The sequence below is a fragment of the Neovison vison genome, chromosome 6, assembly GCF_020171115.1.
Source record: "Neovison vison isolate M4711 chromosome 6, ASM_NN_V1, whole genome shotgun sequence".
Classification (NCBI taxonomy): Eukaryota; Metazoa; Chordata; class Mammalia; order Carnivora; family Mustelidae; genus Neogale; species Neogale vison.
Genome location: NC_058096.1, coordinates 97,002,917 through 97,030,607, shown reverse-complemented (window position 1 = coordinate 97,030,607; position 27,691 = coordinate 97,002,917). Strand labels below are relative to the sequence as shown.

At 36.5% G+C, this 27,691-nt stretch overlaps 1 protein-coding gene across 1 annotated transcript in view; it reads left to right on the top strand.

Moving 5' to 3' along the window:
• Positions 1–2,815: 2,815 nt before the first annotated feature.
• The window catches only part of SPATA16 (spermatogenesis associated 16), a 229,842-nt gene continuing 204,966 nt past the window's right edge, over positions 2,816–27,691 (top strand). The window contains exon 1 of the mRNA XM_044255113.1: positions 2,816–3,427. Coding sequence (XP_044111048.1) covers positions 2,816–3,427 — 612 coding nt within the window. The remainder of the gene's footprint in view (positions 3,428–27,691) is intronic.

The following is a 27,691-nucleotide window of genomic DNA, read 5'->3' as shown; positions in this document are numbered from 1 at the left end:
ATTTTCAGAAAAACAGTATTCATTATTTTTTCACCACACCCAGTGCTCCATGCAAGCCGTGCCCTCTATAATACCCACTACCTGGTACCCCAACTTCCCACCTGCCCCACCACTTCAAACCCCTCAGATTGTTTTTCCGAGTCCATAGTCTCTCATGATTCACCTCCCCTTCCAATTTCCCCCAACTCCCTTCTCCTCTCTAACTCCCCATGTCCTCCATGCTATTTGTTATGCTCCACAAATAAGTGAAACCATATGATAATTGACTCTCTCTGCTTGACTTATTTCACTCAGCATAATCTCTTCCAGTCCCGTCCATGTTGCTACTAAAGAGCTTTAAACAAGTTTTCAACAGCATCACAACTCTTTTGCTTCACAGATAACATTAGACGAAGAGAGAAAAAAACGCACATTAGACCAAGGGGGGAACATAAATATAATTTCTATAGTATTCATAAGAATCCCTCTTTATTTGGAGCTTAGTCACATTGTGGTTCATAAATTTTACTCAGAATTCCATGCAACATTTAAAAAAACCACTTAATGCATATGCGGGATGTTGGAGTTGTGCTACTTCCATTTCTGCATCTCTGCTATTGAAAGAAATACTAGTATAGATGTGTATCCCTAGTGTTCATCCACCATAGATCCTAATTCAAGGACCAAATCCTATATGGAATAAGAGAAAACATAAGATAGAATGATGGCGAAGACAGTTTCCCCTCACAACTCTGACTAGCCACATCAGTGGTCCAAGAAATGTATTGGATGCCAGCCATAATTCAAAGAGAAGGAAAAAAAAAAACAAAAAACAGAGCCTTGTAAATAGTAATGCTGTGTTGATGGGGCCTATGATTCCCAGTCATGGTTATCTTCTTCAATATTGAGCATAATACAGACTGGTAAAAATTTTAATTTTTTTAGGTATTTTCCCCTATAGACAAAGAACTCTGTCAGTATAAATCACTGGGGAAATATTCCGATATGAAACCTTTGCAAATTAACATCCAAGACCACTATTATTGGAATTATTAGCACTTGATCTTTCCTATGAGATCTGGACCATCATAGTAGGGTTTTTGGTATGTCCATGTTTGACCTAAGCCCTTTCTGATGACACAAATATACAATGATAGAGGGAGAAAAGTGTCTCAAGGTACAGCCATATAATACAGTTTTGCTACTTTCTTCGTTTTCCTTAAGAATTACCAGGTCATGAGTTGCTTGGGTGGATCAGTTGGCTAGTGTCTGCCTTTGGCTCAGGTTATGATCCTGGAATCCCAGGATGAAGCCCTGCATCTGCATCTGGCTTTCTGCTCAGTGGGGTGTGTGTTTCTCCCTCTGCCTTTCACCCTGCTCCTGCTCTCTCACCCAGCTAGTGCTCCCTGGCTCTCACTCTTACTCTCTCAAATAAATAAATAAAATCTTAAAAAAAAAATTACTGGGTTAAATTCCAGGGTGTTTTAGAGGTTTTCAATAGGCAAACTTCTCTCTTTCAAACAAATGGACAATTTTAATAAAATCATAAATTTTGAGAAGCTACTCAGGACTTTATCTTGAGTCAGGTACTGTCCTTGTGGTAGATAAGAAGAAATAAGAAAGTTAGCTTTTATGTCATTGTTATCCTGTTGTTATCCTCACTCCTTGCATTTTCTCTCCTCTCTGTGTTCTGATGTAAGTTTGCCATTAGCTGTAAAGAACAACATGCTAATAGAGAAAGAGTGGAGAATGCTAGAAGTAGCGAGTGGAAGTCTTAGGGAGGAAATAGCAATTCAGGTTGTATTATACAGAGATTAGAAAAACTAATGACCAACAGTGTAATATGGATAAGTAACGTAACCTCTCTATCTCTTAGTTTCTTTGGAAAATGTGGTTCTTATTCCTATATACCCTAAAGAGTTGTTCCCAGGACAAAAACATCAGCTTTGGGGTCAAAGAATCTTTAAAAAATAGGAACCAACTATACTACATAATTATTAAATCTTAGCATATTTTATATTTTGAAATTAATCTAGCATCAGAGATAATATATAGTATGCCTTTGAATCAAAAGACCATTAGTTATTACATTTTTTGGATAGTAATCATTTAGGCAAATGTCTCATCTCTATATAAGTACAGCTTGATACCATTGCTACAAAAAATATTAATATAGTGGACTTAAGATGAATATGTGGCTCCACATTAATGTGAGGTCGAAGGTCATGTTCTTCTGCTATCAAATCAGTTCTGAATAATAGTTATCCTTAAAGCTGTTTAAACTTGAGATTTTCATTACTAATAGAAGAAATAAATCAAGGAAACATTGTGCTTACAACATTTCTGGAAGCTTTTCAGAGGAAGCAACTGTGGTTTCTTTAGACTCCCAAGTCTATTATGCAGGTTAGCAGTATATTTTATAATGAGTTCTAGACCACCTGCCTTTCCAAGGAAATTAATATTGAGATGGATTTTTTTGGTCTTTTTTTGTTCTCAGTACCTATGTATAAGGTTTTCCTATTCAGTGAATTTGGGCACCCCATAAAAATGTTCATTCAGTGTTGTTCAGCTATAGATTATTATTTTTAAAGACACTTTCTAAATGTGTTTTCAACAAATTCTTGGTGAGTTTGAGATTGAAACATACACTTCTCTAGTAAAACTGTCATCAGATAATGTACATACAGTTTTACTTTAAGGTAATAAAGGCCTATAATGAATAAAACAGTGTTTCAAATTAATTTGACTATAGTTTTAAGCCATTAGAACTTCAAATTATTGTTCTAATTATTTCCCTTCTTCTCACACTTACAGGAGTTTCGGGGGGGGGGAATCAATGGATTCAGGAAGCAGTAGGAATTTGGAGAATACAGTGAATAGGGTCCATCCTGATCAGCTTATTCCAAAGATAAACACAAGCAAGAAAATGTCTACCTTAGCAAACCAACCAAGCATCCTGGAAATGTCACAAGAGTTTAAGAAAAGCTGTGGAGAAAAACAGGTAGAAATCACAGCTGAAAGAATAAAAATGGCAAAGAGCATCAAAGAAAAACAAAGTAATGATTTAGAGAAAGTGGCCTTTAAAAGGAAGGCAGAAAATGAAGAAAAGCCAGCTGCAAAGAAAGAGGCAAAAATAACAGAACTTGACAGCACGTTGGTCACCATGCCTCTGCCTCACATTCCCTTAAAAAATATCATGGATGTGGAGGTGAAGTTGGTCTACATTGATGAAGAGGATGTGAACTATGAGTTTGTTGAGTCCTTCATGTCGACTGGGATTCGACCAATGTGCCGAGCTGCTGAAATAGTAGACCCTTTGCATGTACCTAATGTCAGCTTTCTACCCCAGATTGACAAATGGCTTCAGGTAGCCTTAAAGGATGCCAGCTCTTGCTACAGACAAAAGAAATATGCTGTGGCAGCAGGACAGTTCAGAACAGCATTGGAGGTATGGAATTAAAGAATATGTAGATTGGGGACAGGAAACTGTGAAATGGAAAGTTTGATTACATTGAGTAGCTCTGATCATACTGTAATAAACAGTGGTCATAGAGTGAAAATATTGAATGATATCAGAATTATACAATTGCCAGTTTATATAAAGCAAATAAGATATGCCTGCAAATTATATGCCTGTGTACACTTAACATGTAGAAATCACCCCAAAAGCACACATGCTTTTTTCTGTTAACAAACCCTAGAGTGAATGGTAACATATAAAAATGCTGTTGGTTTTGTAATTTAGGTGTATACCTATAAAAGCCATAAAGTTTTAGTACGGTGGTGGTGGGTAGAATATAGAATATGCAGTTAATGAGTATATGAATTTTCCCCTTTTGATATGTAGTGTTCATAATTAAATGCAACCATCTTTGCTGCTTAGCATGGGCTGATAATTTATGCCCGATACTTATTAAAAACAAAATAACACCATTTTACTTTATCATCAAACTTCAATTTCCTTCCTGTTCTAGTGAGCTTTATAAATAATTATTTTTCTCTCTGCAAGCAGGTAAATTGGTCAGTATTGTTTATGGCATAAAGAAATAGCCCATGGATAAAATAAACTTGGGAATCGCCACTGAAACACAAAATAGGTAGTGGGAAAAATTGTTCCATCTTATGACTCTCTGAATCTATAAAAAGTCCAAAGTGGGTCACTAGAAGTCATACTAACCTGACAATATTGGTGACTACATATTTCATTAATTACAAAAAAATTTTTTCAATGCATTCTATATGTGCTTGGTGGCTCCTGGAGATAGAAAAACACGAGTTATAATGTGGTCCTTTCCCCTAACAATCTGGTGAGGGAGCCAAACCAGTAAACAGTTAAATAGAGACAGCATAAAGGGACAATGGCAGAAGCATGAGCAGGAGTTAAGTGTGAGCTGTTTGTGGTAGAGATGTAAAGAGTAAAGTATTATTTACACTGTTACTTGCAGGTTAAAATGACTATATCTGCAATGAATTATTAATGGATAATGCCAGACAATGGTGTCCCTAAATATTTAAAAAGAAACTCTAAACACAGAAAAGAGGCCCAAAGAGATGAAGTGATGAAGTAGTGCACAAATGGATGCATCTATAAATACTTCTGTCCTCATAGAGTGTCATCTACCCAAAGTAAGGAAGAGTGATGCATTATGTAAGCTTGTGAACTGTGTAGAAAGTGCCAAAAAATTAAGTTATCCACAATCCGCTGAGAGTCCTATACTGTCCTTTGAGCTAAAGACCAGAGGCCTCTGACTAGGGAAAGGATGCTAAAGAAAGGTTCCAAGAAAAACCCTGAGACCTTCTACTAAGGCCATTTTCTGCTGAAATTTTTTTTAGGGTTGGGGACCATGGTTAAATGTATAATTTTAAAGATGAAAAAAGTAATCGTTTTGGAAATGAAAAAAAAGCATAAAATAAGAAAGGTTATAAACTTCAAATTAAGTCTGGGTAGAAGGGAAAACTATCTGTATTAACTGGAAGAAAATATCTGGTTTTTCCATAAAACCCAATATTCAAAATTATAAAATTTGAATCAGGTTTTAATGACCCCAAGATATAACTATACTAGAAAATACTTTTGTTCTCTCTCTCTCTCTCTCTCTCTCACAGCCAACGCTCACGCTCTCTTTCCCTCTTTCCTCTCCCTCTCTCCACTCCTCCCCCACCCCCCAACAAGGGTTTTTAGGAAAGTGTTGGATGTTGACAGTAATTACTGGTAATTAACAAAGGTAATTATTTTGAGACCAAAACTTAGCTTAGACATCTGGCCTAGCTCTTGTCTAATTATCTTGGGAGTTAACTTTGAAATTTTATCTAGAATGTCTCTTAATAAACTAGAATTACTGGGAATAGAAAAGATTTTTAAACTCTTTAATCCTTTCTTCTCCTAAATTTAACTTCCTCAATACTGACTGTTCATAGGTATTATTTAATGCATCTCTCACTTTTCATTAGGTCTTAACATGACTTCAAGTAGGGTAGAATAGATGATAGAGACTAAGGCATTATGATAAGGATCGCACCTGAAAGACAGATGCATGAATAAATATTTGTATATATGTAAGCTAAGATTAGGTTTGGCTGCAAGTGACAGAAAACCCAAAATAACAGAGTCTAAAGCAAGAAAGGTTTTTGTGTTGTTTTGTTTTGGTTTTCCACATAAATGTAGGTAGTCAAATGTGGTATGGTACGATCATCAGAGCTCCAGATTCCACTTTGTTCCTCAAGATGTGGCATTGACCTCATGATCCAAATGGTAGCTCCTATTGGTGTCATCATATCCCATTCTAGCCAGCCAGAAGGCAAGAAAAGGAAGAAGAGAGGCACGGTTTATCCCCATGAGCACAATTCGCAGGGGTTGCACAGACTATTCCTATTTTTCTTTTTTCCATTGACCCAAATTTAGTCATGTGGCCACACAAACCTGTAAGGGATGCTGAAAACTGTCATCTTTATTTAGATGGCCCTAACATTCAGGGGTTGTGTTAATAATAAGAGAATGGATATTAAAGGATAACTAGCAGCTTTCCCATAAAATGCTTATTACTTGAGAGGCATCGGGAAGATACAGAATGCTTGCCAAATAGGTGGTACAAAGTTGGCTATAGGAGTACACAGAATACTGGTTGTTGTTAAAGATAGAACCACAGAAAAGAAACAAAAATAAAACTGGGGAAAGGCTGTGAAGATTGATATGATAATTTTCAATGTTTCTAATAACTCCATTGGAAATATTCTACTTAGGTGTTTGTTTCCTTGTACTATTGACAAATTATTAGCTCCTTTTGTTTTCATAACATGGTCACTAACTAGGTAGGTAAATTTATAATACTTTTTTGAATGATTAAGATAAAATGGTAAGCAATGATTCAGAAGATAACAATTTAGCTTCCATAAAGCAGTCAACTTCGACCTTTTAGGATTTCAGAACACAGGAAGCATTTATTTAAATGGGTTTGATGAAATAATTTATTTTTTAAGATTTACTTTTACTATATAAAGTTGAACCAATTATGTGGGTGAGATTAGTGCTTAGCTCTGTGACCAGCTCATCCATCTTTGTTAAGTTTTATTAAAATCAGCCATTATTTACTCTTGGGTTTGTATTCACATCTGAAGACATACCAATAGGGCAGAAGTTAGAAGCTGAAGATAAAAACACATTCATATTAAATCACATTTGTATGCTTAGATCCTTAATTTTTAAAGGACAGTTTTTTTTTTCCCCTGAAGTGATCAAAGACCTGATGATAAAGAGCACAGGAAATCATTTTGATAAAACATAAATCTTTGCTTTTTAGCCAGATTACTTAAAAGGTAAAGGAGGAAAACCTTTCACAATCTCTTATCGGGGGCAGACCAATAGTCCAAGAAAACTTTTGTCCTTCTGGCAGATGAAAAATATTAAGTTCTAGTTTTTCTTAAGTATAACATTAATCATATCAAAGCTTATTAAAAAACTTATAATAAATTTATTTAATTTTATCCAGCTCAGACACACATAAAATTACTTTCCCAAGGTTCTTTCTCCATAACCTTTCTACAACTTTTTTAGTTTCAGATTTTTTCCTATTTTTTCCCTCTTGTCTACTTCTCTTTAGGATAAAATTACTTTTTCCTCAACAAAAATGCATCTCCATTCCTCACACCTTCTTTTACTGAAAACTCGCATCCTAGTTTCTCTGCACATACAGTATTTCCCTTATCATATCTAGAAATATTAATTGTATATTAGCATTTTTCACCATTTAAATCCTAAATTTTAATAAAAACTAAACAATTGTGAACTGTTACATCAGCATTCTTTAAATTGGCAATTTTACATTTTATGTTTTCTAGAGATAAATCCTTTCTTAGAGTATAATTTTTTCAGTGTGGTATAAAATATGTTTAGAGATAGATCAAAATATCTTTAGTTCTTTTGTAAAAAGGAATCCTAAAGAGGATAAACCTACATTCAATAATTAATGTTTCAGTTTTACCTTATTTGGAAGTGATCTGGATATTTAATGAATTTAACATAACTCCTCATTGAACTTTTTAGCAAATTTTCAGGTTTTAGGTTACTATAAAGATTTGAGGAAACTATCTGAAAAGTTCACCTAACAACTTTTTACCCTACCTGGCATAGGAAAGTCGTTAAAGTTTGAAGCTGAGGGCCAAAGAAGAATTCTTAAGACATCTTTGGTACACAAAGGCTGTTTTATTAAAGCATGGGCACAGGACATGTGGGCAGAAAGAGCTGTACTGGGGTCAAGAGGAGTGGCCTATTACATACTTTCAAGTTGGGAGGGAGTTAGGAGTAGTATAAACCTCCCAGATATTTTTAGAAATAGGGTTTCCAGGATCCTGAGGGGACTAGCTATTGTTAGGAAAAAACTGTTTAGTAAAAACTCAGTCATGACCCCCTTCAGCTTTATATTGGTGATCATAGACTTGGGGGATGATTGCCAAGATATATCTTGGAGGGGGGTAGAGATATATGAAGTTTCCAAAGAAATCTTTAATTATTAAGGGGGATTTACAGGGTCCTGGGGGTTGGGCTACGATTTCTTTTTGCCCTTAGCAAAATATCAACATCCAAGCAGTTGAGTCCCTAGAGGAATGTCACTCTGCCTATTTCAAAGATTTGTCAATGGGCTACAGGTAGTAAGGAAATGTAATAATTTTTCTTCTGCCATTGTTTCCCACATTACGACCTACATATGTTTTAATTTTCTTGTTCTTAACAATTATGTTTAGATTACCCATAAAAACTTGATAAGACATTAGAAAAAGTCAGTCATCTTAAGTTATTTTTTTGGACAACATATTTTAATAAAGATATAAGAACTTACTTGATTAGTAAACCTAGGTAGAATTAAAGTTTTATGTTTACTGCTGAAAACACTAAAGACATACCTTAAACTAGCTTTTATGTACTAGAGATTATTACTCTAATAACTTTAATTTTGTTAAATTAGCTTTTATTTACTAAAGATTGATCCTAGATCATGTGAACTTAAAAATAATTTGGGTTAATATTTTTTATATTTCTGAGAGTTTTAGAATATCCAGTACTTACAAGCACTTGCCTTTAAACCAACTAAATAGAGCTTTTTTACAAATTAATTTTGGCAACATCTATCCAGCGGTAGAAAAATATCATATATCTATGATACACATATATAGACACACATAAACACACATACACAGAGACCTTATAGTTTCATTTAGAAATTTTAACCATAAAACAGGCACAATAATGTAAAATTCATTAATTATAAAAGAACAGTTGGAATAAATTAGGTTTGTTTGCTCAGATGGCTAAAGCTTTTTCTAAAACTAATATTGTGGAGAAGACACTTAAGATTTGTATTTGTTTTAACTAATAAACTCATGGAAGCTGTGGAGAATTTTTTATTAAAACAAGGAAGAAAAGAAGAGGAAAGGGGAGGGAAAAGGAGGAACCCCCCCATTTTTCCCCCCAGTAAGAATTACCTCCCCAAAGTTTTTACTTTCAAGAGATGGCTTAGATAAGAGTTTCCATCTCAAAGACACAGGGAAGAATTTGTAAGTTCCTCCAAGAAGGACTTTAGTTTTCTAAGGCCAATATTTACAAGTCTTTTGAGATAAATGGGGGAGATTTTAGGATTGGTTAAAAAGGAATAGATGAACCCTGAGCTGCCTCTGGAGCTGCATTTTTAGTGCTGAGAAGACACATAAGATGGAAACAGTTGTTCTCAATTCTTCAAAGAATTGGCTCACAGCCTACAGGACACCAAGGGTTGATCCACCAATTTAACTACACTATTTTTTTAGTAAGTTCTTTTTCAAATCCCTCAGATGTTTTTTTCTTTTTCTCTGGGTATAGAGTTTCATTTTGGCTTAAGAGAGGAAGCCTGAAAATAAATTCTTATCAGGCTCTGTAATTGGGTCAATTTTTGACCACAGAGCTACTTTGTAGCTGTTAGCCAAGACAAACAGTAAATACTTCTGACAGTACTGAGCAACCCCTTAGACATACGAGGTGTCCCCAAAGAGGTTGCAGAAGATATTTTAATTTCCTCTCTCTACCAAGTACTACAGACAGAGAGCTGGGAAAGCTGAATCTACTAAGAATTCTCACCCTTAGTTGGCTTCTGCCAGTTTTTCCAGGATCCCATCTGCAGATTCTGACTAGGGTTTAAAATGGAGAGTGTAGCTCTGATATTTACTAGAATTTGGCAAGGTTTTTCATTAAATTTAATTTTAGTTTCCTTTAGCTGTTTAAGGGAATAATGTAACAGTTTACCAGGAAATGAATGAGTCCCATCAGTTTGGGGAGGGGCCCATATGGGGGCCTTCCTTTGAAGGTAGATATGGGAGCATATGAGTTGGTGTTAAAGAATTTGCATAGGGCCTTTGAGGACAGTCTGTTTTCTAGTGTCCCAGATGATTACAACTGAGACATCAGTTTCTGGACCAGTGTTTTTGATGAAGTTCTCGAACCTAGATGAGGTTCGGTGGGGTGAGGATCGGAGCCGACGGCTAAAGAAAGAATTCTTAAGACGTCTCTGGTGCAAAAAGGTGGTTTATTAGAGCACGGGGACAGGACCCGTGGGCAGGCAGAGATGCGGCCGCCCCGAGTTGTTAGGGTAGGCGTGTTATATACCTTGCGGTTGAGGGGAGGTGGTGAAGGGATGGGAGATTTCGACAGAGCTCTCACGTGCTAAGGTGGGCCTATAAGGTGCCGGGGGGAGTCCTTGCCCTTATGGCTTGATCAATGTCGTTTTTAGGTCAGGCATTAACATTAAGATAGTTGGGAGATTCTTAGTGGGGTATTATGACCCTGCTGTCATTCACATTCCCTTCTACCTCAGTCTCCTCCAGTTTATGGTGGGGAGGGGGACATTAGGGCTTCAGGACATGAGAGTTATCTGCCTCTGGAAATTTGTGCTATTGATAAGGTAACCTCCCTGTTTAGATCTCTAGAATACCTGTAGAGCAAGGGAGATTCCTGTTCTGCAGGATCGCGATCCCTGCAAGTTAACTATTTATCGTTTTATGGCAGTCAGGGGTGCCTGAGGAATGCTACACATATGGAGGGGAGCGGGTGAAGAGGGGGTGCAAGGCGCCAGCTTCTACTCTGTCCTCAGCCAGCCTCCTGCTCCCTCATCATTTTGACGATGGATTTTTAGGAGGCTATAATGGGAGAGGCCTAGGTGTTATTTTAGATATCTTTTGTGTCTTTAGTTGTTCATTAGCCTTTTGCAACAAAACTTTCAAATAAAGTATTTTAGAGTCTTGAAGCTTTTTGGAAGCTTCTATATACCAATTAAGATAGGTATCCTATTCTGTTCGTTTGATTTGGGAGGCCTAGCTTTTAAGTGTACTTCTTAAATAAACAATCTTATCTAAATAAGACCTTAATGGCCATTGTAATTCTAGTTGTTTTTTAGTATGATTGTGCCATTTTTGTAGATATTTGTAGCTTCTGTGTCCGAAGTTCTTAGACATAAAGTAATCTGTATGGCAGAAGGTGCCACACTTAACTCTCTGGATTTTAAGGATCCCATTTTTATCATTCATTCATTCATTAATTCATTTTAGCTTAGCCTTTGGGTCTCTCAGAGCCAAATTAAGACCTGAAAAGGATGTGCTGCCAGGTTAAGAGCTGTGTCATGTTTTACAGTATACTTCATTGCATGGAAATGTTCTTTTTTTTTTTTTTTTTTTTTAAGATTTTATTTATTTATTTGACAGAGAGAGATCACAAGTAGACAGAGAGGCAGGCAGAGAGAGAGGTAGAGGGAAGCAGGCTCCCTGCTGAGCAAAGAGCCCGATGCGGGACTCGATCACAGGACCCTGAGATCATGACCTGAGCCGCAGGCAGCGGCTTAACCCACTGAGCCACCCAGACACCCACATGGAAATGTTCTTAAAGTTGTTAGATGACCCGGGGCACCTGGGTGGCTCAGTGGGTTAAAGCCTCTGTTTTCGGCTCAGGTCATGGTCCCAGGGTCCTGGGATCAAGCCCCGCATGGGATTCTCTGCTCATCAGTGAGCCTGATTCCCTTCCTCTCTCTGCCTGCCTCTCTGCCTACTTGTGATCTATCTGTCAAATAAATAAATAAAATCTTTAAAAAAAATTAAAAAAAAAAAAAGTTGTTAGATGACCCTACTGTCAATCTAACCCATTCTGGATAACCAGCTTATTTTTCCATGGGAGTTTTTGAGTTACATAATGAGTGATCTAACAGCCTTCAAGTGTTTGACTCTTGCCCACCAATTTTTGTGGCTTTTTTAGTTTCTAAGATTCCCATTAGCAGTTAACCTTTACCTCATTTTAACATTACATACCAGCAATAACCAACAAACTGGAGGCTGGGGAAAGAACTGAACCAACAAACTTCAACAAATAGGGACTATGGGTGAGGATCTCGAGATAGGATCAAGGGCTGAGGTTTATGTGTTACTGCAGACTGACCAAGAGAAGGCTGTGCATGTACCACCAGCAATTCCCTTCGTGGAACCTGGGACCAGGATAAGGATTGAGCCAACAGAATCCCAAGAATAGGGGCTGCAGACTGATTCCAAACAAATGGAGGACTGAAGCTGCCTCAAGCAATTCCAAACATGGAATCTGGAGAAGGATTCCAAACAAACGGGGAACTACAGTCTAAACCATCAGCAATTTCCAACATGGAATTTGGAAGTAGTAACAAAGGCTAGGGTTTTTTACTCAACGACCTGGGAATTGCAGACTGAAAAACTAGATCTGGAGCTCCACACAAAGTAAGCAGAGCTCAGAACCAAGAACTCACCCACAGCCCTCAGAAATGGCAAGAAAGACACAGTCAGACTGTTCACAGGTTATCATGCCTGTGTTTCTCATGGTCCCTGAAGTTATCAAAATCTTTTTTAATCTTGCTGCTGCCATCAAATCTATTTAAAAAATAAAAATCAACAGAGTAAATTTAAAGATCTAATTGGCTTTATTCAATAGTTCAAGAATGTGGCAGCAGGGGCGCCTGGGTGGCTCAGTGGGTTACAGCCTCTGCCTTCCGCTCAGGTCATGGTCCCAGGGTCCTGGGATCAAGCCCCGAGTTGGGCTCTCTGCTCTGCAGGGAGCCTGCTTCCTCCCTTCTCTTTCTCTGCCTGCCTCTCTACCTACTTGTGATCTCTCTCTCTCTCTGTCAAATAAATAAAATCTTTAAAAAACAAACAAAAAAAGGAATGTGGCAGCATGCTATCTAGTGGTAGAAAGGAGCTCTGAAGGGCAAAAGGCAAAAAAGGTGCAGGAAAAGGAAATTAATAAAGAATGCATTGTTTTAGGCAAAATCACCCTTAAGAATAGAAAGGGTTCATCAGTTGGATTATCTAAATAGTGATGACCAGCTAGGTTCATGTTGACTGGTTAAAGATTATATTTCTGGAAGTCTGAAACTGAAATTAGGATAGGTATTAAGTCTATATGCTGACATGGGGCTTAGCACAACTGATTCTACTTGGGGCTTGTTATCTCTTTGTTTAACAGAGGGGACTATTCTTTTGTTACTAATGAAAAAACTAAGTGACAGATAGGTTGAGTCACTTGCTAGAGGGACAACAGTTAGAAGTGGTAGAAGGAGAAACTGCACCAGGGTGGTCTCGTTCCCCAGTTAACCACTAGGCCTTAGCTACTCTAACTGTGAGTTTGTTGGAAATACAGAATTTTGGATTGTGCCAGGATAGCGAGCCTTGTGCACACTGTAATTTGAGGAACATAAGTCAACATTGAACGATTTGCCCTTCAGTTGAAGGGCAAAGTTGAAACTGCACAGTTTGCTTCTTAACTTAAAATGTTCTATGCTCTCACTAATTTCATAAGAAAGGATTTCCTTTTAAATCACTTTTTTTCAATAACAGTGCTCTAGAATTTTTGAATTTCAAGGACCTGTAAATAAAAAAAAAAAAAGTTACTGGTAGAAGAGAGGATTTACACTATATTTGTATTGTCCAAGAACATTATAAAAATTACAATCTATTTCATCATTATTTTATACAAGTATGGAACACTTTAATGCCAAAGGGATAGAAAATAGAAAGGGCACACTGTGGTTCACTTGGTTAAGCATCTGACTTCGGCTCAGGTCATGATCCCAGGGTTCTGAGATTGAGCCCCACATGGAGCCCCATTATCAGTTGGAAGTCTGCTTGTCTCTCTCTCTCTTCTCTCTCCATCCCATCTTCTGGCTCATGCTCGCTCGCTCTCTCTCAAATAAAATCTTTAAAAAAAAGAAAAAAGAAAGGGTACACTCTCAGAATGAAGGATATTTTAAAAATAGGTTATATATTAATTTTATGAAAAGATAACTAAATTGTCTTTATTTTTTTGTTTCCCCATGAAACAGTAAAGCATTGGTCTGAGAACCCACTTTTGGGAATCACTGTTCTAGAACACATTGCCTTTATGGTAAATTTTAGGTATCCAGATGATTGAACCCACACCAAGGCCACCTTATGTGATTACTTCCAGTGTAATGGAATTTGGTATGAGGCAGGTCCATTTTGGAGCCCATCCATTTTGGCAGGTTTATTTAATGAAGTAGCAAAGATATCTCATTATAGGGCAGCCTCACCTATAATTGCTCTGCTGAGAATAATTCTGTAGCAAATCTCTAGGGCATGAAAATGTGGACATCCCAGAAAGCTTAATTTAAATCTATTCTAACACAAGGTAGTTCTTAGTGCAATATAATCAAGAAATAAAGAGTTCACCAAATTCTCTGAGTGCCTGGGTTGTCTTCTTAAACATCTGTGGATTTGCATATGGATGCAGTATGCATTTCTTAAACTCCTGCTGGGATCCAGGCCCTCTTATTCAGATAAGCACTGGAACAGGCTTCAAAGATATTACCAACTCCATTTTACATATAAACTGATATTCTAAAAAGTTAAAAAACAAACAACAACTTACAGTGCCACAACTAGTTTGTGGCAGGGCTGAGGCTGAAGTCAGGTGCCCCAATTTCATATCTGGAATTCTTTACTCTATTGCTTTTCACCTTAAAGTGTATAAAAATTGTATAGGAATATTATTAAAAAGCAGATTCTGATGCCTTACATCTTTGACAGGCCACCAGATGCCTTATTTCAAATAAACTCCCAAACTGCTAGTTCAGGGACCCCTTTAAGTAGCAAGGATTTATTCTACACCATCTTCACAAGTGCCTGCCACTGTCACTGTAGCAAATTAGTGGTACACACTTTCATATATGTAGTTCATATAGCCATAGGTGTCCATGTGGGTCCAGAGCTGTGATAGACAGAACCCTGAATTTGAATTATCTGTGTTTGATGCTGTTTCTGGTTCCTAATTGCTGTGTGACTTTGAACAACAAACATCCTTTAACTCCTTAGAACACTGTTAAGTAGGCATGATAGTAACTAATGCCCAACTACAATGTATATTCATATAGAATTGCTTATTGAAAAATGTGATGAACTCCACATTCATGTACAAGTTGTCATTGTACTTCTCAAGTACCTCATTTCCCTGAACAGTGTGAATGTAACCTAAAACTTTAATACCCCAGAATATTTTTCCTAGTTTAGTGTTTACCATTATTGTTTTAATCTGTATCCTTTTTCCCCCTTACCATTAAAAATGTATCATCTTCTTTTAACAATACTTGAAATTCATTTAAAGCAAGGGGCCAAAATAATGCATGTTTTCCACTCTGTTCGCCCTTTCAGAACCAGTGATCTAAATCAAACACTATTTTGAACTATTAACTGCTTTCTGCAAAAAAAATAGAAGCTTTCACTTAAATGCACAAATAGTTAGCTAGAAATACTTCATTTTTTTTCTTAGTTGTCAGGTATAAACTGACTATCGAACTTCATGTTCAGGATTAAACATTTCAGTTTTTAACTTGATTGTTGCCATCTTTGTTCTGTTTAGGGACATTATAACTAGTAAGTATTTAATGATAAAAGGTATTTTTCTATGCTAGCAAATTTACATAGCAGAAAAACACAAATGCCTCTCTTAAACTCAAAAATAACAAAATTAGATACATCCCTGTAATTAAATACTAGTTAAGTGAGATGAATCTCTGGAAAAGCAGGATTCATCAATATAAGAATGAAAGTAAAATAATACCACTAACATTTACTAGCTGTTTCAGCCTGTCACAGTTCTAAATGCAAGGGGTACAAATACAAGTAAAAGTTAGTTCTTGCCCTCAAGGAACCAGAGATTAGAAACAAAGAACAGGGCCCACTGCCTACATTCTAAGACTTCATTTGCATTTTCAGGTTATGCATTTTAAAATTCTAATTTAGTGTGTTATTGTTTAGATCCTTAAAGATTTTTTTTTATTCTGAAACGTGTCTTTCAAGTGGACATTTAGAAGGACTTCCTACATATTTCAGTGTAATTTAATTAACTTCAGTGGTCATCAGTCGCATCCTAGAGGAATCAAAAAGATTAAAAAAGATTTAAGCTACACAAAGGAGAGTTGATTGTTTAAAGGAACAAAATATTTTTCAGGCTGAGTGTTATTAAAAAGATAGGGGAAATGGGAAAAATGTGTAAGTCCATCCCTTTATTGGAATGGGCTCCTGTTTTTATGGAGGCTTTTGATCCAGATGGCCCTGGCTCCCAGGCACAGCTGAGTCATCTGACTCCTGCTAAACCCCGCTTCCCTTTTCTTCATAAGAGCAGCCATTGACTCAGTAAGAAAAGGAGCAGCAGTTCGAATTTGCACACAGCACCTGAAACATGGAGAGCTTGTGGGGAGGCATGTGGGGAGAATCAAAAAGGGGAAGGAGAGTGGGAAAGGGGTGAGGGTTAGAGTGAGGGTTAGAGGCTGGCTTTTACCATCTCAGGAAGAACTAAGTTTCCCATAGTGGTGGAGGAAGGGGAGGGTGGTGACTAGGAGCATTTTCAATAAAGAAGACTATGCTATAATTTGTATCATTTTACAAATGAAAGAATAATTACATTTTATATAAAAATATTATGAGCCTCATAGATTCTTGACATAATTCCAACCAACTAGGGAAGCTATTAAATTATATATTATATATATGTATATATATAATATAAATTAAATATATGTTAAAACACACACACACAAACACATATGTGTTATATATATTATATATATTATATATATATATGTATGTGTGTTATATATATTATAGAGAGAGATATACATAGAGAGAGAGATACCTAAAACCACCCTCAGAGAGTCTGATACTCTGGGGTTCAGATAATGACCATGCCTGGGGCATTGGTATTTTAAAGTACCCAGGTCATTTTATTGAATAGGTGACAGCTGAGGAATGCTAGCATAGAAAATGATCATTACTTTCTTCCCCTATAAAATCACCTACAAAATGTATTAACCCATATGTGTTTTTTTAAGGGGAATTAAGAGAAGTAATAATTAAACATTCTAAATCTATTAAAAAGCACCAAGAAACACTTAAATATCATTGCCATGATAATGTATTCCTTGGAAATTTACACTTAAATAATATTCTCATATTTACTTAAAAAGCAAATTCACTTATTGAATATTTCTCTATTAATACCAAGAAATACGTGATACTAAACTCCAGTCAGTGGTTAGTTAGTATGTGTCTCTGAAAAATTAAATTTATCCCATTAGTGATGACCTTATACAGAACAAATTATTAATCCATTAGAAACTGACGGATGTCTTCCAATGAACGGGATCATTTTCATAGTTTACAGGTGTTTGTTATGGATTTGACCCAAATGGCAATAAATGGTAGTGTAGTTTTTAAATATAGTTAACTCAGTTTACATTGTTCTGAATCAAAACCTGACCAACTCAAATCATTGAAGCTTTACACAACACTAAATTGTATTTCAATTGGATGATTCCATGTTGAGGTTTACACACACATACAAAGATAATTCTTTTTTTTTTTTAAAGATTTTATTTATTTATTTGACAAACAGAGATCACAGGTAGGCAGAGAGGCAGGCAGAGAGAGGAGGAAGCAGGCTCCCTGCTGAGCAGAGAGCCTGATGGGATGCCTGGCTGGATCTGACCTGAACCAAAGGCAGAGGCTTTAACCCACTAAGCCATCCAGGCGCCCCAAAGATAATTCTTATCCACGTATTAGGTAATGTTACCCAACATTTCTCCTACTGTCCAACTTTCCAAGTTTATTGCAAGGCTTCCAAAACTTAAAAAACAAAGTTAGAAACAGCAATCCTCTGTCTTTTCTCTGTGCCTTTCCAGCCTTCATACACAACACAGTGTGGTGTTCAAACAGATTCTGTAGGCGCTGAGTAGATGAGATCCACTTGAATTTGTTCACAAAAATGTAACACAGAGTGAGTTTGTGAGTTACTCTTTTGATTCAGATTATCTAAAAGAACAGGAGGAAAAATTTTTTATTTCAACATCTAGATATTTTTTTAACTCTTCTGTTGCCTCATTTGGCATTCAAGAAAATAGAGAAGGCTTTGTTTCCACCTGGGAGATGATGCTATTCCTATCAGAAATAAGATATAGTTAGGTAGGGGGTAATGAAAAGGGGAAAATATTTTCACTATACTGTCTCATTGTGGTTTCCTTGTTTTGTATGAATCGTTATGAGTACCTAGAACATTGGGTTCAAACATACTTGAATGCCACTGTCAAAGTATATTTTATATACAGAAATAAACAAATGTCTGGAGTACCTGTTTTTAGTCGATAATGATGATGATGAGACCAATCTATGAATAAGTAGTTATTGATCTTGTGGGGTAATTTGTGCCAAGAAATCAACCACAGATTATTAGATGATCACTTTCTCACTACTTCTTTCAATAGACATTTTACTTACCATGACCCAAGTATTACTTTTAGAGGAAAGCAGCCGTGGGGATAAGGATAGGGAGAACCCGAAAGAGAAAACTCCAGGCTAAACAGGAAGGAATTGAGTGCTGCAAGGGTAGAAAGTTCAGGACACAATGGGGAGAAATGAAGCTGGAAGAGCTGACAGCTTGCCAGGGGGCCATGCATGCCTTTTCAAGATATCGGACATTATCCAGTAGGTGACAGGAGGCCTCCCAAAAGGATTAATATGGAGAATGATGGAGTGAGATTTTTGTTCTTGCTATATCAATCTAATGTATATAGAGAGCAAAGATATTGTTCAGTCTCTGGGTTATAATCTATTACTGGGTTGTGAAATCAATTTCAGGGGTTGTGATCAGCATTATGCTTAATAGAAATAGAAACAGAAGAGAATCAAATAGAATAGGAATACAATACAATAGAAAATAATTGAGTTCATAGAATATTGAAAGTAAGTATTATGTTGTGAAATTTTGGTTTCTGTTATATAGCTAAGTATACCTATACCTATAAATAAAAATATAAATAGGAAAAAGAGAGATAATGTGTGCTTTCTAGCTGTGTTGGGGGACAAAAAAGGCATCCTGCTTGTGATGTAACATATACTTATTACCATGGAACTTGGTCAAAAATAATTGAAAGCCAGTCGTTTAGAAGTAGATTTGAGACAGAAAAGACCAGAAGCCATTTGGAGGTTATTCCTGTGATAATCTAGGTTAGAAAAGTAAAGGGCAGATCCAGATGAGCAATAGTTAGTACAAAGAGGAGAAACCAAAGTAAAGGGAGGAAGGAAGGAAGCCAGGAAGCAAGGAAGGAGGGAAATTTTTTACACACTGGTGGCAGGTGAGACAAAGAAGCATTTTCTAAGGATCAAAGTGCCACCAGCTCAAAAACAGGAGTACATTTAGAAGTATATGGGTAAATGCAATCTGGGACATATTTTCTGTGAAGGCAGGTGGCAAAGCAGCACATTTGTTGGATAGAGGCATGCAGGAAGCACAGAGGAGAGTTTATAACCAAAGATAGATATATTGAAGAATCATCCATACTTGTTACTACTTGAAGTGCAGCAAGAAGGATGAGGAGCACTTGTAGAACTTGTGACTCTCGATCTTGGGGTTATAAGTAGAGTTAAGAAAAAAGAAGGATCAGAAAAGAGTACGGAGAATGTGAGCAATTAAGAAAAAACTATCAAATTAAGAAATGATGAGACTAAGTTAATTAAGAGGGAACTCTAAGAAGTAACTCCTCATGGACCAGGGGCTTTGAAAAAATAGCTTGTTACAGAGTTTCTAGAGGTAGCATTAAGAGTGAAAAATAATCTGTTTGGCTGTCAGGGGTCTATGGAGAGAAGACTATTAATGGTTATTACCACAACTTAACTTGGAAACCTTGTTTCCTTGAGAATGAGACCAGACACACTCTAGTTTAGCAAGCCTGGGGAAATAGTTTGGACCCCAAAAGTTAGATTAACCATGTTCACATATCTCCTATTTAGAATGTGGGCTAAAATTTAGCATGCTTAATTTTTACCTTGAAATTTCACAACTGGAAAAAAACAGTCTTTGGGCTCATTGTATGGTTGAGTATATGTTATAATTTCAATTATCTCTGTTAAAAGAATAAACTATGATCTCAAACTGACACCTGATTTCATTATATAATCAAGTGAAAGCTGTTCTCCCTGCCCCTCCCAAAAAAAGAGCTTGGCTTATTTCTAAACAAAGCAGAAGGTGAGATTGAAAGGGAAAGTGGGCACAGTGTCCAAAATACCAAAACCTTCACCTTGAAAGGAAGAGGAGAAATGGAACAATAGTTCAAAGGGAATATAGAGTTATGGGTTGATTTTCACTTTTGGAAAATGAACACTGGCAGTGGTGCCTGGGTGTCAAAGTCAGTTAAGCATCAACTCTCGATTTTGACTCAGGTCCTGATCTCAGGGTCATGAGATGGAACCCTATGTTGGTCTCTCATTCAGCACAGAGTCTGCTTGAGAGTCTCTCTCCCTCTGCCCCTACATCTGTGAAAGAGAGTGGGAGGGAGGGAGGGAGGGAGGGGGAGGAGAGAGGTGGAGAGAAGGAGAGAAGGAAGGGGAGAAGGAAATGAACACTGGACATGATTATATTGGAAAAGCCCATAGAGAAAGAGAGAGAGAATGATGCTAATTAAAGGATGATTGAGGGTGTGAGCTCCCCAAGGAAGTATGAAAGGATAGGGGAGTAGAGACAGATGGAACACAAGGAAACCTGTTTCACTAAGAAGGAAGAGCTGTTAAAGCTGGAGGATAGGTTGAAATAATTCTAAACTCAGATTTTTTAATTGAATTGGAAGCAATTGAAGGATCTGAGACTTGAAGCCAAAGATTGGATAGACAGTAGAGACAAATTGGAAAAGGGTTGTATGGATTAAGGCAGAGGATTCAGGGTCTCTCCACGGAAGAGGGGCCATGAATCTTTAAGGACAACAAACAACAAAGTTATATGATTTTCAGCAATATGTCTCTGAGAATCCAAAATTTCTACTCAGACGTGAGGTTTTGATGAGGTGGACACAAGGGCAGAACTATTTTGATTAATGATGAGAAATGGTTACAGTGGTGGGCTGTGGTTCTAGGCTGGGTAAGAAAGAACAGAAGAGAGCTCTCAGACTGAGAGGGTGTGCACTGCTGCAGGGACTGATGGCTAAGGGAAGGGCATTTGAGACAAGGGAGTGAAAGAACTGAACAGCTAGGAGGTTTAGTCAAGGAGAAGTACTGGAGTATAAGATTTGAGAAGCTAACTTCCATTGGATTGTGTTGTTAAATTAAAAGAAACGAGGAGTTGGGGACTTATAAATAAGGAAAAGACCAGCATATTAGATGTCATCTACAGCTGATTGTCACTTAGGTGACATCAGGACAAAGAACGAAGAGGAACCATAATCCAGGTATAAACTCTTAGTAAATGTGGGGAAATAAGCAGGAGTTGGTAGATAACAGAATTGGAGAGGATAGAACAGGTAGATGACACTGTATTCTGGGATGCTGAGCTAAGGGTACAGGAAGGACAAACCCTCTATGTGACAGAGGCTGGAGGGAGGGTTGAGGTTGGGCTCCTTAGAGGACCTGGCTTAAGTTGAAGAATGTGGAAGAACATTCAACCTCTTGATCAAGGGTATGGTGTAATTTGTTTACAATGGGAGGAATCATGTACATGAATGAGAGTGGGCAGCAGTGGGAGGACAGGTTTCAAAGGGGAAACCACAGAACACCACTGGAATGAGACATGGGGAGTGTCTCATTCAAAAAGGGTTGAAACATGCTTAGGACAGCAAGTACTAATTATCCTACCCTTCCTTTCTCCTGGTCAGCGATCTAACCCAGGTGAAGGTCTATAATAATCAATTTGTGCTCAGTCTTGGAAAGTTCAGCAAGCCTTAGTCTGAAGAAAAGTGTAAGAAAAATGTTCTCGTTACTTGTACCTCTCCAGTGTCCTTTTTCCTCATGGATGTACAGCACTAATCAAAAAACAGTAAGAGTTATTAGAATTATATGAACTGCTACCATGATAAATTGCTTTTATAATATACCTTTAAACTTAGTCAGTAGGGTTATTTGTATATTTTGGCATGCTCATCTATATTTATTGAATTTTTCTCTTGTTTTTGATATTTGAAATATTGCTGAATAATTGTTTATGACTACTTAGAGGAAACATATTACTACATATAGTGGTAAGCACATCTTTTTAATGAAAGGGTCATGCTAATTTACCTTGAGTGTTTAAAAAATTAATTTAAAATATTATAAATAAGAATTCTCAGTGACTTTATTAACACACTGTGTGTGTGTGTGCACGCTCTGTGCTTTTATTATCCTCTATTTGGGATGTTTCCAAGAGCACTGGCTTTGAGATAGGGTGAGCACTATGTGTTGGCATGTAAACTTTTAAGCACAACAAATAAATGTTTTAAAATGCCAAACAGAATATTGAATAAATAAATAAATAAATAAATTTTTAAAATGGTGGAGAAAAAAAACTATTCACACTTTCCACTGCTATCATAAGGTGTGAATGTCAAAAGCTGGCAACTTCACACCAGTTGGTTCTTTTGTTTTTATTTTAACCATTTTATAACTTTAAAATTTCTCTTAGCAAGGGACTGGAAAAAGATACCCAAAGTAGCTAAAGTAGCTCAGCCCTGATACTAATCTCAAGTTTGGAATGAACAGAATGTCCTATCATTTATATGGGTTATGGGAGCAGCAATCAAGTATCCACTTAAGCAAAAGAAGTAAGTAAAATATTATGCTCTCTAACACCAGGGACCTATGTCATCTCCGAGTACAGGAAGCCATCACTGGCACCAAAGGCCCTGCTCAGCATTTCTGGCTCCAGCAGAGAGTTGTCCTCACAGACACTTTAGAATTGAGTTATTATATACTTCTCTCCCCTTTAGTGGCATGAACACTAAAGGTGCATTCTAAAGCAGGTCCCAGCTGCTAAGTGATGGATTTAGGCAGGGTTCTTGGAAGGGGCATCCAGAGAACATGATCTTACATGTAAGAATGTCCATTTAAGGCATCCCTCGGTTGCTGCCACTGCCACTTGTTAATTTAGTCTGTCAAAGGAAGAGTGTGAAAAAATGAAAATGAATGCCAAAAGCTTAGCTGATGCTGGAGAGAGGTGTAGGTGGTTATGACAGGTTTTTGACCTCCACTTAAGTACATCCTGATGACAGTAACATGCACAATGGGATCCTCAGACCAGTCAGCTGCTCACCCACACACAGCATGACTATCACAACTGAGAGGTGTCCTGGACTGCTCAGTGCATTTGTTTATATATTTTGAATTTTTTCACTGTTTTTTTGAGGTAGGTAATATGTTTGTACAGATCAAAATTAAAGAGGTAGGAAAATAGTACGTAGCAAAAAGTCTCCTTTCCACTCTTATCCTCCAGCCACCCAATTTCCATCTACTTGGGCAACCACTGTTTATCATTTAAGTTAATAAATATAAGAAATTTGGTAGTACATAGTGTTCTTTCTGAACCTGACTTTTACTAAATTCTTAGAGCCTTGTCCAAATCAGTGTATACATATTTCCTCCTCTTTATTATGGCATAATATTCCATTATATTGAATACATATATTCCTCATTGATGAACATATGGGTTGTTTCCAGTGTTTTCTTCTTAGAAATAGTGCTACAATTAAATAGTGTTTTGCTCTTAGAAATGGTGTTGTAGTTAACAACCTTACGCACATGTCATTTTACATTAATGCAGGCATGTCTGCAGGACATATTCCTTGAGTTAGAATCCAAAAGTTGGCATATTTGAAACTTCAATTAATATTGCCAGATTAGACACCTACAGCTGTGTATGAGACCTCTTTTCATTTATTCTAACCAAACTAGTGTGTTACCAAATTTTATTTTTTCCAAAATAATAGATTAAAAAAATCAGTGTATAAGATGAATTTGCATTTTTCATGGGATGTATGAGTTGAGAATCTTTTCATATGTTGAAGAATCATTTGCATTTGTTCTTCTGTGTTTCCACTTCTGTGTTTGTATACCTGGGTTGTTGGTGTTTGTCTTAGAGTGCAGTATTTTAAATTCAAAACAAATTTGAAAAGTTCCTTTGGGCAAGTAAGTTTTCTCTTACATAATTCTGGTAATTCTTTGCAGAGTAGAAGAAAGTGATTTCCTTTTAACTTGTGTTGGATATAAACTTGCATTAGGACCCAATTACCATCCTTTAGTAGCGCCAATGCTGACCTCAGTGGCCATTGCTTACAGTGTGAGGTAAATGTCTCTAAAACAAAGTGCATGCTCATGTTTTCAAGAAACGGGATAGTAGTTAGGCAGTATACAACTAGAAAAAAAAAATATTCCTAGTCTATAAAAATTAGAAAGCTCTTTATTAGTAGTAAGGTTCTTATATAAAGCATTATATTTTTTTTATATTTGGAGATTGTAAAATCTTTGGCAATTTAGGAATTGTTTATTACTTGAGATTGTTACATTTTAGATTTTGAGGTTGTTTCTAATGAACCAAGTCTAAAGTTGTCACTGCTCTTAGATAATACTTAGAGGAAAAATAAATGTGGAAGAGGTTAATATCTAGTTCAATGTAGAACGCACCTGGAATATTTATCTAATAATGTGTTTTATAGATAACAAATGGTAGGACATTTTATTAATTCTGGGTGACTTATTTCTTGTTAGATTTTGTTGGGTCCACTTTAATTAGTGTCTGGTACAAATCATTGATTCAAGTAGGAAAATAATGTGATTCCTCCTACTATATATTTACTCTAGAATAAGAATATAAAGACTGTCAATAATGTCTAAGTTAATCATGATACTCAACTCAGAATTCTCTCTGACTGGTGGCAGTGATTTGATAGAAAGACTATTTTCTTCCATGACATCAGAAGACCAATGCCGTGAGCACTGTGTAGTGTGTAAGACTGATGAATTACAAACTTGTATCCTGAAGCAAATAATACATTATATGTTAATTTAAAAATTAAAAACAAAAAGACCAATGTTGAACTTTGAGTATGAATTGCCTCCTGTAATAATTTTTTTAAAAATCTGAAATTTATGGATTATAGGTATATACTAGGTTTTAAAATTCTTTTATTCATTCTTCATCTCTAACATGTAAAGAAATGAAATATTTCTCCACTTCATACCCAGAAACAAAACAAAACAAAAATGAATAGTTTCTTTATTGTCCCGAAATTGCTTCCATTTAAATACTTAGAGGTATGGTCTTAACTGACTTGCTTTATTGTTTGTGTGTTTAAGTCAGCATTTATTAAGTGGTTAGTGTGTGCCAGCAGTTCACTGACTACATACACCACCTTCAATTCTCACAACCACCCAAAGAAGTAGGACAATCATTAGCCCCATTTGGCAAGTAAGGAAACCAGGACTGTGGAAAGTCAACTAAGTTGCTTAAGATCAACCATCTAGTAAGCAGCAGAGTTGTGGCTTGAACTTAGGTCTAGTGATTCCAAACACACAGTAACTATAACCACTGTGCAGTACTGCCTGCTTAGCAATGGAGTTCTTTTTCGAAATAAAATCTTATATAGAACCATGAATGATATTCAAAATATTTAAAAATCAACATAGCCAAATCACTGAACAATCATAAAAAAGGTACATGTTAATTTGAACAGATACCTGCAATCAGGGTCTTAACAGGAATGTCAAATAATTTAGAAAGATATAACAGAGCTGTTCTGAGGCTACTATGGAGGGCCTATTTCTCCCCCATGTAGACCATTCATCACATACTTTTGGAAGAAGCTTATTCCTTCCCTATTTTTTCTTCCAACCCCCACCTCACAAAAAATGGGGTTTGATATTAAAATTAAACTCATTAAGCCTCATACTGTTTATATTAATCTATGATCTAATGGAAGAGCTCACATTCTTCTTATTTGTACTCTTTGTAACTGGAGATGAAGATATAGATTCATTCAAATTCCTTTAAAATACCTTGTAACTAGACATAATTCTAATATTTCTAGTAGCATTTCATAGTGGAAACTGTCCTTGTACATTTTAGCATGCCCCTGCTGGGAAATATATGTCTGTCCTTTATGGTCATTTACTGAACATTCACAACCATATACTTACAATTCCCCTTTAGCTCAAAATTACTTTCCTTTTTGAAACATTACATAGGGAGTATATGTCCAAGAAGGGATTTGGCTTTAAACATTCATGATTCATTTATTTAAATAGTTGCCAGGTAAACTACACAGTGGGAAGATGACCTTGGATGTTATTCTTACTGTGAGAAAATCAGACAAAGCCTAAAGGAAAGAGTATAGAAGTCTAGCAATTGTGAAAACTCCTACACTGGGGCCTGAATACATCAGTGATTGATTGAGCCAGTTAGTACTTCAATTTTCTTTTTCTTTTTTTTTTCCCCAGAAAGTATTTGTGTTGGTATACTATACAAAGAAACATAGTTAAAACAAGAACAAAGGAACACAAGTCAAAAAGTGAATCAGACAGGGAACTGGCCAGGGAGTAAGATAGGAAAGAAGAAATAGAGTAAATCATTAAAGTCTGTTTTGTGTTCTCTGGCCTCCAAATACACAAAGTGGTAGTCTGTGCTTTGTAGGAGCCAGGGTGCAAAGAGAAATGGAATTCATTTAGCTAGCTCACATTTATTTCAAATAATACCGACCATGAGAAGAGAGAGTCTTTTTATTAATACTCTGCTTTAAAAGGAAATTGTCATGCAAGAATCTATAGGGGGACTATCAGTATCTTTGGGGTCATTGATATGGGAATATAAATATATATTTTATATATATAAAAATATATATAGACACACATGTGCACGCATATATATATATATTTATATGTGTGTGTGTGTATATATATATACACATTATATATGGTCTTAGAATGAAGGACAGACTGTGAACAAAAAAGACAGTAGACAAAGGCTATTAATTGTCTATCTTAATTTAAGATATACATAGCTGCAGAAAAATTATAACAAAACCTGATTTTTAATTGTAATTTATAGAAAGTGCTACAAAAACATAGTGCCAGGTTAGAAAATAACAGGAAGGGGCTACTTCAGAAAGAACAGGGAACTCTTCTTAGAAATACAGAACATTTAAACTGAGGTTTAGAGAATGAGCATAAGCTAGGCAGGCAGGGAGGGAAAAAACCCTAAAACTTTCCATGTCAGAAATGTTTAACACTTTCTCCTCTGTATTAGCATTCTATGATTGCTGTAAAAAATTACTACAACTTTAGTGACTTAACACAATTTTTTTAATCTTAGTCTCACTGACTGAATGAGCCTCACTGGACTAAAATCAGATCATCCACAGAGCTACATTCTTTTCAGAAGCTCTAGGGGAGAATCCGTTTCCTTGCTTTTTCCAACTTTTATAGGTTGCCTGCATTCCTTACTTCATGGCCCCTTCCTCCCTCTTCACATCCACCCCATAACATCTTCAAATCTCTCCCAACTCTGACATTAACTCGTCTGCCTCCCTCTTCTATAATTCAAGAACTCTTAGGATTACATTGAGTCCACCCAAATAATCCAGGATAATCTCCTTATTTTAAAAAGCAGTTTAATTATTAACAACCTTAATTGCATCTGCAACCTTAACTCCTCCTTGTCATATTACAGGAAGTACTCAAAGTTTCTGGGATATAGATATAGATACCTTGGAAGGCCTTTATTCTGCCTACTATACCCTCTGAGTAATGGAGAACATTGTACATGCTCAATTGCTTCTTCCTATTGACTTGTCAAGGACTGTGAAGGTATGTGATATGACTGAACTTGCAAGCTACAGAATAACCTGCCAGAGTTCATGAGTGGCAGGAAAAGACGTGAGACTCC